General features: G+C 42.1%; 1 protein-coding gene across 6 annotated transcripts in view; it reads left to right on the top strand.

Annotated features, from left to right (window-relative positions):
- chd6 (chromodomain helicase DNA binding protein 6) overlaps nt 1–13,124 on the top strand; it is a 268,663-nt gene that overhangs the window by 126,800 nt on the left and 128,739 nt on the right. For 5 of the 6 annotated variants that reach the window (XM_060836582.1, XM_060836583.1, XM_060836584.1 and 2 more), the window contains 2 exons: nt 739–891; nt 8,323–8,391. In XM_060836582.1, the coding sequence (XP_060692565.1) occupies nt 739–891; nt 8,323–8,391 (222 nt within the window). The remainder of the gene's footprint in view (nt 1–738; nt 892–8,322; nt 8,392–13,124) is intronic. The other variant, XM_060836585.1, reaches the window with a different exon arrangement.

Raw genomic sequence — 13,124 nt, forward strand, 5'->3', positions numbered from 1 at the left:
AATGTAATTGATAAAATCCATGATCTCAGTAACATTAGTGAAGAGGAGACCAAGACGGTTGTCTTACTAATTGTACCAGGTGTGAAGATGTTTGCTTTGTTCTCAGATAATTGTCTCACTTTTATTTTAGTTGTACAAATTTATAGTTGAAGGATATAGTCTGTTTTTGCAGCTTACTTAGGATATGCATTAAAGTGTAGCTATCTGTCAGTTGATTGGGGAGTTTGGTGCTAATAGTTGGAGTTTATCCAGTTTCAAGGGTGTGACTTTATTACTACGGAGTCCTTGACCCCATGACAGTGCGTTGTGCTAAGGAAGTTAGTGAATGTGAACCAGATACTTTGTTAAACTTGCCTGTGTTAACTTTCAAGCAACCTATTGTAATTGAAACACTGGCTGAGATAAACAAGCTGATTGAAAAAATAGCCTTTGCTGTTTGAATTTGAGCAGCCTTTAAGAATAGAATATTGAGAGAAATAAAGGAGGAAGAATACATGTCAACCTGTAGACAGTTAGAGTTGCTGAGGAATTACTGGAGTTGGTCGTTGTTGGACTTTTTAAACAGAATAGTTCTTTCCTTCAGCCAGCCAAAGCTTCAGTACAATTGGCCCTTGAAGACTGAAATATTCGAATATTTGTCCAGTCCTCCCGCCCAAACTATGTAGACTGTGTTTAGCGTAGTTGTGACAGTTTCTGAGATGCTGTCTTAATGACGCAAGTTTCTTGTTTGTTTGGTAGAAGCGACGATCAGGCCGTCAAGTAAAACGAAGGAAATACAATGAAGACTTGGACTTCAAAGTTGTCGATGATGCCGGTGAAACAATTGCTGTACTGGGAGCAGGGCGGATTTCTCCGAACTCTGGGTCCTCACAGAAAGGAAACCAGACGATGGTAAGATGTTACAGTAGGGAGCAGATAGGGTCATCACAAAACCATTGACTCTTTTGGCGAGGGTATGGGCCATCTTAGAATTCAAATCATTAGTGTACTGTGCAGCCTGAGAATCATAATGTCAGGAAGTGGAGCCAAAAGCTGTATCGAATGGCTGGTTCTAGTGATGACTGGGTTTAGTGATCCTTTCCAATGAGGAAATGTTGAGTTAGGAGGAAGACTGAGACTGAGCACACTTGTAGTTAAGGTTTTCTTTTGGATCAGACTGGAACTTGAAGCGGTTTTTAGATTGATTACCAGGAGGAGGAAAGATTATTGGAGGAATGTAGAGTTGAGGTTAAAGTCAAATGAACTGTGGTCTGATTGAATAGCAGAGCAGGCTTGAGGGACCAAGTGGCCACCTCTTGCTCCTTGATCATATGATCCATATCTTTGTTGATCAATGGCTTCAGGCTGTGCTTTGACCAGCAACACATTTGCAGCTCCCCTTTTGAACTCAAGTGATTCAGATGGTTTTAAACCCTTCAACTTCAACCTGTCAGTGTATGGCTTTGGTGTCTGTCTTTCTGTCTGTTGTTGTGAGGTACTACATCAATGGCTCTATGCAGTGGTGCTCCTCATCACTGGAAGGCCTTTACGAAATCAAATGAGAAACTGATTTGTAAGGAAATTCAGAAAGTTTGATGGATTTCCCTGTCTCCTAAATAATAATGTGTGTTTGCACTAAGTTTGATGTCCGTGTTTCTGGTGAAATTCGAGATCACTGTGTGTTGGTTCTTTGTGCTACATGAGAAACCATCAACAATGTTGACAGAAATTTCAGTCTGTTTATTCTCAACAGAAGAAATAGAATTGTTGTCAAAAGTTCAAGAAATCTGTCAAATTAGGTTTGATCATCTCAATGACTTTGATTCTGTTATCCAGATAATCTAAAGAGCATTGTATTAATGCATGCCTCAACTCTGACTTACCTGGATGAGTCACATTTTGATGTTCCTGGAATGCTATTGACTGTGGTCAATAGTGGGTACTGTCAGTGCTACAATTATCTCAGCAGGGTCCTTCATATGTGAAGGGCATCTTACAAATCAATTTATGTGTTTGAGTTTGGTTTGGAAATCCTGTTCCTTGGAATGCATTATAATGTTTCTGTATCTCTCACTCTCCGTCCTAATCAGATTAGCAGTGTGTTTTTTCAGTTGTCCAGACACTAAGCTCTGGATTTCCCCTCTATTTTGTTACAATATATATTGTATTAGATGAGGGAACTGAATATACTATTGCCAGATTTTCGGATGGCATAAAAACGCAAGTCGTAAGATGACAAAAAGTCTGCAGGAGGATATAGGCAGGTTATGAGTGGGCCAAAACTTGGCAGATGGACTGTAATGTGGGGAGATGAGAAACTATCCTCTTTGGAGGAAGAATAGAGGAGCTGAATATTAGATAGAGAAAGACTGTAGAAAGGTACGGCACAGGGATTTGGAATCCTTGTGCATAAATCACTGAAAGATAGCGTTGAAATTCAGCAGCAAATAGGGAAAGTACACTGAATATGGCTTTTATTTCAAAGGAGATTGAATATTAAAATCGTGTAGTTGTCTTAAAATTATGCAAGGCACTAGTTAGACCATAACTAAAATACTGTAAACAGTTTTAGTCCCCTTATCTGAGGGAAGAAATACCCGCATTGGATGCAGTCTAGTAAAGGTTCTCAAGGTTGATCCCGGATATGGAGGGATTGATTTATGGGGAGATGAGTAGTAGTTTGGGATTACTTATTTGAGTTCAGAACCATGTGAGGAATTCACTTTATTGAAGCCTTAAGGGGCATGACGGAGTAGGTATGTGAGTTTGTTTCCTCTTGTGGGAGAGTTTAGATACAGAGGTCATAATCTCCGAGTATAAATTCACTCATTAAAGATAGAGATGATTAATTTCTTCTGAGTGAAGTGAATCTATGAAATTCTTTACTGCAGGGGACTGTCGAGGCTAGGTCATTAAGTATATCCAAGGCTTAAATAGACCGATTTTTAATCAAATAAGGAAATCAAGGATTATGGGAAAAAGTCATGAAAGTCGCGTTGAAGATTATCAGATCAGCCATGATCTCATTGAATGGCAGAGCAGACTCGATGGGCTGAATGGCCTCCTTTGGCTCCTATGTCTTATGTCCACACCTCATTGGGCTCTCTTCCTCTCCACTTTTAGACACTGATTAAGATCTACCTCTTCTTGGTTACTTGTTTGAATATCTCTGTATGTGATTTGTCTATTGGGGGGGAAGTGTTGCATTAAGATAACGTCACTGAACTAGATGTCCAGAGGCCGATGTTGATGCTCTGAGGAAAGAGGTTCAAATCCTATCAAGGCAGCTGGTGGAATTTAAATTAATCTCTGTCATGATGGCCATGAAGCCATTGCTGATTGGCATAAAAGGTGATGTCCTTTAGGGAAAGAAAGGTACAGACTTTACCACGTATGACTACCAACCCACAGTAATGTGATTAACTCTTTAAGTGCCCTCTGAAATGGCCCAGCAGTCATCAGGGTTCAGATTAGGGATCTCAAACAATGCTGTCTTTGCAAGCAGCACCCACATATAAAGAAAGTGCTTGATTATGTTCTTGTGATGTGCTTTGGCATGTTTTACTACATTGAAAGTGTTATATAAAGTGCATGTTATTTCTGCTTGGTGTAGGCTCTGCAATTGGGGATCCCATATATGTCATGGATTTTCAATCTGAAATTCAAATAAGGCCAACTGACTGAAGCAGATGGATATTTTCGGATTTTAGCAGCATGTATTTGTAAATTAGAAGATAAAATGTTGGTATTATTTGGGCCATATGTATATTGATCACATGAGTCAGCCAGTGCCTCATTCATTCAGACTTTAGAAACTAGCATTGCCTGTTTGGAATACAGTGGAGCTTTCAACCTGTATGTGTCTGTTGAAATGGTCAGAGTATTAAATATTTTGTGTATGGGTGGTAGGATTAGAGACATGTTGCGTGTTTTTTGGTTTGAAGTTGTTGTTGTGTTGCTATAATGGTTTGTGATAATGAAGTGAAGGGTCTTGGTTGCCAGAGGTGCAAAGAGACGTTGAGAGATAGCAAGCTTAGATTTTTAAAAAAAATATAGATTGCAGGAAGGTAGGAGAGCTGAACAAAGTAAGTTCTCTAATCCTGAGAAAGAATGACAGGATGAGAAATAGATGTGCCTTAGTATCATCAAAAGGAAGATGTTATGCACAAGAGCTGAGATTTTTGAAGAACAAGGGAGGGAGTTAAGAGGAAGAAAGTTGATGGAATGGAGATTCAGGGAAGGTTGGAAGCTGGCAGTTTCTTCTACTCAGCTGGAGGAGAGGAAGATTTATTGGTCTTGACCTAGTTATGGAAACAATGTTTGAATTATGGAACCATATATTCATACAATAGAGGAGGAGGTCAGTTTACTTTTTATGCCTGCATTGACTCTTTGAAAAAGCTGGTCAGTAAGCCCTATTCATCCTGCAGTTGATCTTAATTTCTGCAGATGATGCTATATTTGCTACAAGACTAATTTCCTCATGAAAATGTATTACAAATTTCCTTCCTCTACATTTTTAGGCAATACATTCTCAGATTTGTGTCTTTTAAAAAAAGCCTCTACTGTCTGGTTCTTTTGTTATCTGTCTTTAAATTTGTGTAAAAGGTAAAATGCTGCAGATGCTGGAGATAGAATATGATGGAGAACTTTAGGTCTGGTAGCACCTATACTGGGCTCAACATGAACTGTAATCCTTTTTGTTCAGATGCTACCAGACCTGCTGAATTTTCTCTAGCACTTTGTTTTTGAATCTATTCTTTCTGGTTACTGACCCTCCTGCAAATGAAAGGTTTCACTTTGTTTACACTACCAGATCCCCTCATTCTTTTCAATCCTCCTTTAAATCTTCCTATAACCACTTTTATTATAAGGAAAACAATCCCAGTGTCCACACACACCTCAGGTCTTTCACATTTCATTTATTTTCCCTTTTCTAATTATGTCAAATTAAAACAGAAAATGCTGTCAGTACCAAAGAGGTCAGACAACATTCTCCACCCAAATACAAACAATAATATTTCAAATCAATGATACTTCACCAGACCACACTAAATTAGGTGAAGCTTTGTTGTATGTTCATGAGTTGTACTACTGGGTCAGGATCACAGGGATGACTGTTTTTATTCACTCACAGGCTGTGATCATTGCTGGTTGGGTAGTTTTCCACTTTTTCAGGTACATGCCTGTGTTGTAGCTGCTCTGAAATAGTCTAACTAGGGAACAGCAAATTTTGGAGCATAAGTCTTCAGTACTATTGGCAGAATGTTAGCAGGGTCCACAGCCTCTGCAGAATCCAGTTCCTTCAATGGTTTCTTGATGTCACGTGGACTGATTTGAATTTACTGAAGATTGTAGTGCTAGGCCTGTTAGAGAAAGCTGAGATGGACCATCCACTTGGCACTTCTGCCTGAAAATTGCTGTGAATATCTCAGCATTATCTTTTGCACTAACATACTGGGCTTCACCATTATTGAAGATGGGGATGTTTGTGGTCTCTTACCCTCCAGTGAGTTGTTTATTTGGTCATCCCATTGACGAATGGATATGGCAGGACCACAGAAGCTAGATGTGATCTATTAGCTGTGGGCTCACTGAGCTCTGTCCATCACATGCTACCTTCACTGTTTGACATAGGATCACCAGGTTGCTAGAAATACCTGGTGCTACTCCTGACATGCCCTCCTGCACTCTCCATTGAACTAGGTTTGATCCCTTGGTTTGATGGTAATGGTTGCACTCAACTGTTTGACTATGAAGTTGTGGATTGTTCTGGAATGCGATTTGGCTGCTTCTCATAGTCCAAAGCCCCTCATGATTGCCCAGTCTTGACTTGCTAGATCTGTTCAAAGTCCATCCCATTTACTACAGTGATAGTGTCACACAATACAGTGGAGGACATTTTCAGTGTGAAAACAGGACTTTGTCTCCACAAGGACTGTGTGGTGATCGTTCTCACCGATGCTGTCACGGGCAGATACGTCTGCAGCTGCTGGTTTGTGAGGATGACCTTGTGTATGCTTTTCCCTTTTGTTGGTTTCCTCGCCACCTGCTGTAGATCCAGACTTTAGCAGTTATGTCCTTGAGGATTCAACTGGCTCGGTCGCTCGTGATGCTGTCGAGCCACTCTTGTGGACATTGAAGTCCCACCCCTAGTGTATGTTCTCCACCCTGGCAACCTTCCGTGCTTTCCTTAAATGTTTTTCAGCACAGCAGAGCACTGATTCATCAGCTGAGAGGTCAAAATCAGGTTTCTTTGCCCATGTTTGATCAGATACCACTCAATAGAGGACAAATAATGATACTGTTTATTTGATCATCACTTTGGCAAAAGATGTGCATTGTTTTAGAGAGTCATACAGTTCTACAATAGAGACAGATCCTTCAGCCCAAACTGGTCCATGCCGATCAAACGTCCATTCACACTAACCCCGTTTCCCTTCACTTGGCCCATTTCCTTCTAAACCTTTCCTAGTCATATATTTGTCCAAACGCCTTTTAAATGTTATTAATGTACCCGCCTCAACCGCTTCCCCAGACAGCTCATTCCATATGTGTACCACCCTCTGGTTCCCATTTATCCTTTCCCCACTTACCTGAAACTGATGCCCTCTAGTCCTTGATTCCCCAACCCTGGGAAGAAGACTGAATGCATTCACCCTATCCATGCCTCTCATGATCTTATATACTTCTGTAAGATCCCCCTTGAGTCTCCTACGCTCTGAAAAAAAGGTCCTAGCTTGGCCAACCTCTCTCTCTCTCTCTCTCTCTCTAGAACTCAGTCCTTTGAGTCATGGCAGCATCTTTGTAAATTTCTTCTGCACTCTTTCCAGTTTATTAACATCCTTCCTATAGCGAGGTACCCAAAACTAAACACGGTACTCCCAAGTCTGGCCTCAGTAACATCCTGTGTGATTGCAACATAACTTCCCAACTTCTATACTAAGTGCTCTGACTGATGAAGGCCAGTATGCCAAAAGCCTTCCTCACTGCCCTGTCTACTTGTGCCCCCTCCCTCCCCCCCCCCCCCCCCCCCCACTTTCAGAGAACTGTGAGCCTGACCTCCAGGATCCCTCTGTTCCATAAACTCCTTAAGGGCCTACCATTCACCATGAAACTCCTAACTTTATTTGAATTTCCAAAATTATAAAAACTTGATGAAAGCTTTTATCTAAAGAAGCTGAATTTGGAAAGATCTTTCATATTCCATCCATTGAGAGAAGAGGAAGGATGCCTTGAACAGGGCTGTGCAAAAGTTATGTAGGGATCTCAAAACATAGCAAAAATGACATCTCCCCTCGACCATAAATGTGAGTTCCTCTTCTTCTGCGGACACTCCATTGAGTGAGATGCAGTACTAATTCACTTGAATACTGTCAGTTTCTGTATGCTGTCCTTTATCCCTTGATTATGCAAAATTAAAGGAATTACCCAATTGAGTTTTAAAAGTGAAAGGATTTTCTGGGTAATTGAGAAAATAATTTCTGTATGTGGAGTCCAGACCTAGGCTATTCAGGAAGAAAATTGGGAAGAGGGTGATAGATACTTGCAACTGTTTCTCTCCCAATTGCCCCTTTCCCTCAAAGACTCTGGCTGTGGCATCAGTTGGAACTCGCAAAACTGAGATTAGTTGATTTTTGGTGGGGTTAGCCTGTTGGGGGATAAGGAGCAAAGGAAGTAAGGAGAGTGGAGGTGAAGATCAGCCATGATTTGGTGGATAGTGGTGCAATTCTGAGGGATTAAATGGTCACCCACTGTAACTAATCTTTCTTTCCATTACTACCCAGATAATCCTTTACTGTAAAGTGAGAACACATCCCCTGCTGATATCATGGTGTATTTCCTCCACCTTCAGAAACCTGAACTCCACTAGAGGGGACCCTCCACTTACCTGTGCTCATTTAATATCTGTTTGCAGATGTTACTGACCTGAAATACTGTGTTGGCTTCTTGGTTCTCTGTTGCCCTTCTATCCCTCACTTTCTCTACCCCCTTCTACACCCAGCATGTTCTCCCTGCTGCTCCTAAAGTGCCTCTTTGTCTGTCCCTATCACAGTTTGGTTTTTTCCACTTCCTCCCTCTCTTGAGGCAATAAACCTGAACTCTTATCACCTTGAGAGCTTTGCTTTGCAGTTTCTATAACTTTGGTTGATTTTAGGTCAACAGCAAGCAAGTGACAGCATACAATAAACCGCTGGCTTTATTTCCAAGAAACAGCTTGGCTAAAAACTCCTTTCAATCTGAGAATGTTTGAATAGTTTGAACTCTTTAATTGTTTTTCCAGCTAGTGTTTAAATATATAATGCTAACAATTGTCTGACAATATACTGTCATCTGTTGCAGGAGAATCAAGAGGAGGATGAATCTGCTGTCATTGAGAAGATACTGGCCATGCGCACTGTGCAGAAGGAGGTGAGACAACAATTATAATGCACCATGACAAAGCAGGTTATTGACTAGGACAGAAGCAACTTTGTATATTCAACATGTATTTGTACACAAAATCCTGTTCCAAACCTTCCCTGTATATCCTTCATTTAAAAGATAATGTCTGGTTTGAGGGGCTATTAAGTTGCCTGTAAATCTTGTTCCTATTATATGACAATGTAAGGTGTGTGTGTGTGTGTGTATATATATATATATATACACACACACACTTCGTTTGTGATGTGCAATTGGGTACCTTTGTGAAGGGTTCTTAATATTTAGGTCAGATAGTTCTTCTGGACCAGTGAACAAATCTGTGTCAGTGCAGGGATCACCCTGGAGTTTTAATAGAAAATAGTTTTGGTTGGGCATCATTTTATGCAGCATGCGAATAGTGTCCTGACTGGTTGGGCCATCACTTGGACATGCAGTCAGTGTTAATTCTCAACAAATAGGTAGATTTTGATTGGTCAAGATGTTGCCATGGTGATGCAGCAGAGAATTGACTGTCTCCATCACACCTGTCTAAACTATGTAAAGAAATGGTTTGCAGCTGGTTTCAAATATCTCCAACATGTCTCTACGTTCTCAGAAGTATGCAAAGAGGAGATGGTTAATAGTCAATCCAATAGAGATGTGTTTCTCATGGTACCAACCATGGTAAACCATGCATTGAAGAATATCTTCACACAGCTTAATAAGCTCCATCCTGCACTCAGACTTACCATTTGAAATGAAGCAACCAAATGAACTGTGTGTCATACAATCGTACAGTATGGAAGAGACCCTTTGGTCCATTGAGTTTGCACCGACAAAACTACACTAAATTTGTACTAATCCCACTTCCCATACCCTGGCCCTTAGCCTTGACTGTTAGGACATTTCAAGTGCTCATCCACGTACTTTTTAAAGATTGTGAGGTTTCCACTTCAATTACCCTCCCAGGGAGTGCATTCTACACCCCAACCACACTCTGATTTTTTTTTTCCCTTCAAATCCTGTCTAAACCTCCTGCCTTTCACCTTAAAATTATGCCCCTTTCTTAATGACCGATTAAGGGAACAGTTGCTTTTTTATCCACCCTGTCTATGTGCTTCACAATTTTACATACCTCAAACATGTCACCTTTTGATCATCTTTGTACTAAAACAAAACAACCTGAGCTTATTTAGCCTTTTGTCATAGCTAAATTGCTCCATCCCAGGCAAGAGCTCGATGAATCTCCTCTGCACCGCCTCCAGTGCAATCACATCCTTCCGTAGTGCGGAGACCAGAACTGCACACAGTAACCCAAGTTCTGTACAACTCCAGCATCACCACCTTGCTCTTACAATTGTACTGTAATTGGGAAAGGCAGGTGACTGATAATTTTGTAACCACTATGTTAACTGGTCCTGCTGCCTGCAGGGATGTTTGGACAAGCACTCCAAGATTCCTCTGTTCTGAATTTCCTAGTCTCCTACTATTCAACAAGTACTCCAATGTCTTGTTACTTGTTCAAATGTGCATTCCTTGCACTTTTCAGGACTAAATTCCATCTAGAAGAAAGTGAGGACTGCAAATGCTGGAGATCAGAGTTGAAATGTTTGGTGCTGGAAAAGCACAGCAGGTCAGGCAGCATCTGAGGAGCAGGAGAGTCGATGTTTCGAGCACAAGCTCTTCATCAGGAATGAGGGGGAGGTGTGGCCCAAGTGGGTTGCGAGATAGAGGAGAGGGGAGTAGGGCTTGGGGGAAGGTAGCTGGGAATACGATAGGTAAATGGAGGTGGGGGTGATGGTGTTAGGTGGGTAGGACAGTTCAAGAGGGCAGTGCCAAGTTGGAAGGTTGGCTCTAGGATAAGATGGGGGAGGGGAAATGAACAAATTGGTGAAAATTGCATTAATCCAGTGTGGTTGGAGGGTCCCAAGGTGGAAGATAAGGCATTCTTCCTCCAAGCTTCAGGTGGCTAGAGATTGGCAGTGGAGGAGGCCCAGGAGTTTCACGTTCTTGGTGGAGTGGGAGGGAGTTAGTGTTCAGCCACAGGACGGTGGGGTTGCTTAGTGTATGCGCCCCAGAGATTTTCTCTGAAATGATCTGCAAGTTGGTGCCTTGTCTCCCCAGTGTAAAGGAGACCACATCGGGAGCAATGGACACAGTAGATAAATTGTGTGGAGGTACAGGTCAACTTGTTGCAAGGTTTGTGAAGGTTTGTAGCTCAGGTTGAGGTTTAGGGTGTTGGTTTGCTCGCTGAGCTGTAGGTTTGATATCCAGACGTTTCATTACCTGGCTCGGTAACATCATCAGTGGCGACCTCCAAGTGAAGTGAAGGTGTTGTCCCCTGCTTTCTATTTATATCTTTCTCCCGGATGGGGTTCCTGGGGTTTGTGGTGATGTCATTTCCTGTTAGTTTTCTGAGGGGTTGATAGATGGTAATTCTTTCTGTTTTTAGCAATTTTGGAAAATGTGTTCATGGAATGTGTGTCACTGGCTGTTATTTATTGTTCATCCCTAAATTTTCCTCAAGATGAGTGCCTCGCTTAGCCATTTCAGAGGACAGTACAGAGTCACCCATATTGCTGTGGGTTTGGAGTCAGCGTAGGCCAGACCAAGTAAGGGTGGCAGGTGGGAGGCTGCCAGCTAAGGTTAGCAGACAGTAATGAAACCAGATGGGATTTTATGACAGTTTAAAATCTGATTGAAGATTTGTAGCTCGGGTATCCGTTGTTGTGGTTCTGCTCGCCGAGCTGGAAGTTTTTGCTGCAAACGTTTCGTTCCCTGGCTAGGGAACATCATCAGTGCGGTGGGAGCCTCGTGTGAAGCGCTGCTTTGATGTTTCTTCCGGTATTTATATTGGTTTGTTCTTGCCGCTTCCGGGTGTCAGTTTCAGCTGCAGTGATTTGTATCTGGGGTCCAAGTCGATGTGTCTGTTGATGGATGTTCTTGCCGTTTCCGGGTGTCAGTTTCAGCTGTAGTGGTTTGTATATGGTGTCCAGGTCAATGTGTCTATTGATGGAGTTTGGGGATGAATGCCATGCTTCTAGGAATTCTCTGGCTGTTCTCTGTCTGGCTTGTCCTATGATAGTGGTGTTTTCCCAGTCAAATTCATGTTGCTGGTTGTCTGAGTGTATGGCTACTAGAGATAGCTGGTCGTGTCGTTTTGTGGCTAGTTGGTGTTCATGGATGCGGATCGTTAGCTGTCTTCCTGTTTGTCCTATATAGTGTTTTGTGCAGTCCTTGCATGGTATTTTGTAAACTACGTTAGTTTGGCTCATGCTGGGTATTGGGTCCTTTGTTCTAGTGAGTTGTTGTCTGAGCGTGGATGTTGGCTTGTGTGCTGTTATGAGTCCTAAGGGTCGCAGTAGTCTGGCTGTCAGTTCTGAGACACTCCTGACGTATGGTAGAGTGGCTAGTCCTTTTGGTTGTGGCATGTCCTCGTTCCGTGGTCTATCTCTTAGGCATCTGGTGATAAAGTTGCGTGGGTATCCGTTTTTGGCGAATACCTTGTATAGATGTTCCTCTTCCTCTTTTCGCAGTTCTGGTGTACTGCAGTGTGTTGTGGCCCTTTTGAATAGTGTCCTGATGCAGCTTCGTTTGTGTGTGTTGGGGTGGTTACTTTCATAGTTTAAGACTTGGTCTGTGTGTGTTGGTTTCCTCTGTATCCTTGTGGTGAATTCTCCGTTGGGTGTTCTCTCTACTAACACGTCTAGGAATGGGAGTTGGCTATCCTTTTCCTCTTCTCGTGTGAATCGGATTCCTGTGAGTGTGGCATTGATGATTCTGTGTGTTTTTTCTATATCTGTGTTTTTGATGATTACAAAGGTGTCATCAACATATCTGATCCAGAGTTTGGGTTGGATTTGTGGTAGGGCTGTATGTTCTAATCTTTGCATAACTGCCTCTGCTATGAGTCCCGAGATTGGTGATCCCATGGGTGTTCCGTTGATTTGTTCGTATATCTGATTGTTGAATGTAAAGTGTGTGGTGAGGCACAGGTCCAGTAGTTTAAGTATGCCGTCCTTGTTGATAGGTTCGGCCTCCTGTGTTCTGTTATGTATGTCCAGTAGGTTGGCTATTGTTTCTCTGGCTAGGGTTTTGTCAATTGAAGTGAACAGTGCCGTCACGTCGAATGATACCATGGTTTCTTCTTTGTCTATGTGTGTCTTCCTGATGACGTCCAAGAATCCCTGTGTTGATTGTATGGAGTGTTTGGATCCGCTGACTAGGTGTTTCAGTTTTTGTTGTAGTTCTTTGGCCAGTTTGTATGCTGGTGTCCCTGGTAGTGATACTATGGGTCTGAGTGGGATGTCTGGTTTGTGTACTTTGGGTAGTCCATAGAATCTGGGGGTGTTGTTGCTTTCAGGTTTCATTCTTTGCTGGTCCGCTTTGGTTATCTGTCCGTTTTTTTGTAGATTCCTTAGTGTGTTGATTATTCTATTGGTGAGTTGTGGTGTGGGGTCGGAATCCTTCATTTGGTAGGTGTTGATTAATTTCAAAAACCACTAATCAGGAATGGACCCGGACCATAGAACAGGCTATCACTATAGGACAGAACAGGACAACACTCCGCAAAAAAACAGCACTAAGAGAAAAAATGGACAAACTAACACACAAAAAGGAGGACACTACAACACACAACTGGGTTAAAAACCTCTCCCACAGACAGCTCACAGACATGGAAAGAACTATACTGGCCAAGGGACTCAAATACAACCACAGGGATGCCAACATAGCAGACTTCC

The sequence above is a fragment of the Hemiscyllium ocellatum genome, chromosome 15 (assembly GCF_020745735.1).
Source record: "Hemiscyllium ocellatum isolate sHemOce1 chromosome 15, sHemOce1.pat.X.cur, whole genome shotgun sequence".
NCBI classification, from domain to species: domain Eukaryota; kingdom Metazoa; phylum Chordata; class Chondrichthyes; order Orectolobiformes; family Hemiscylliidae; genus Hemiscyllium; species Hemiscyllium ocellatum.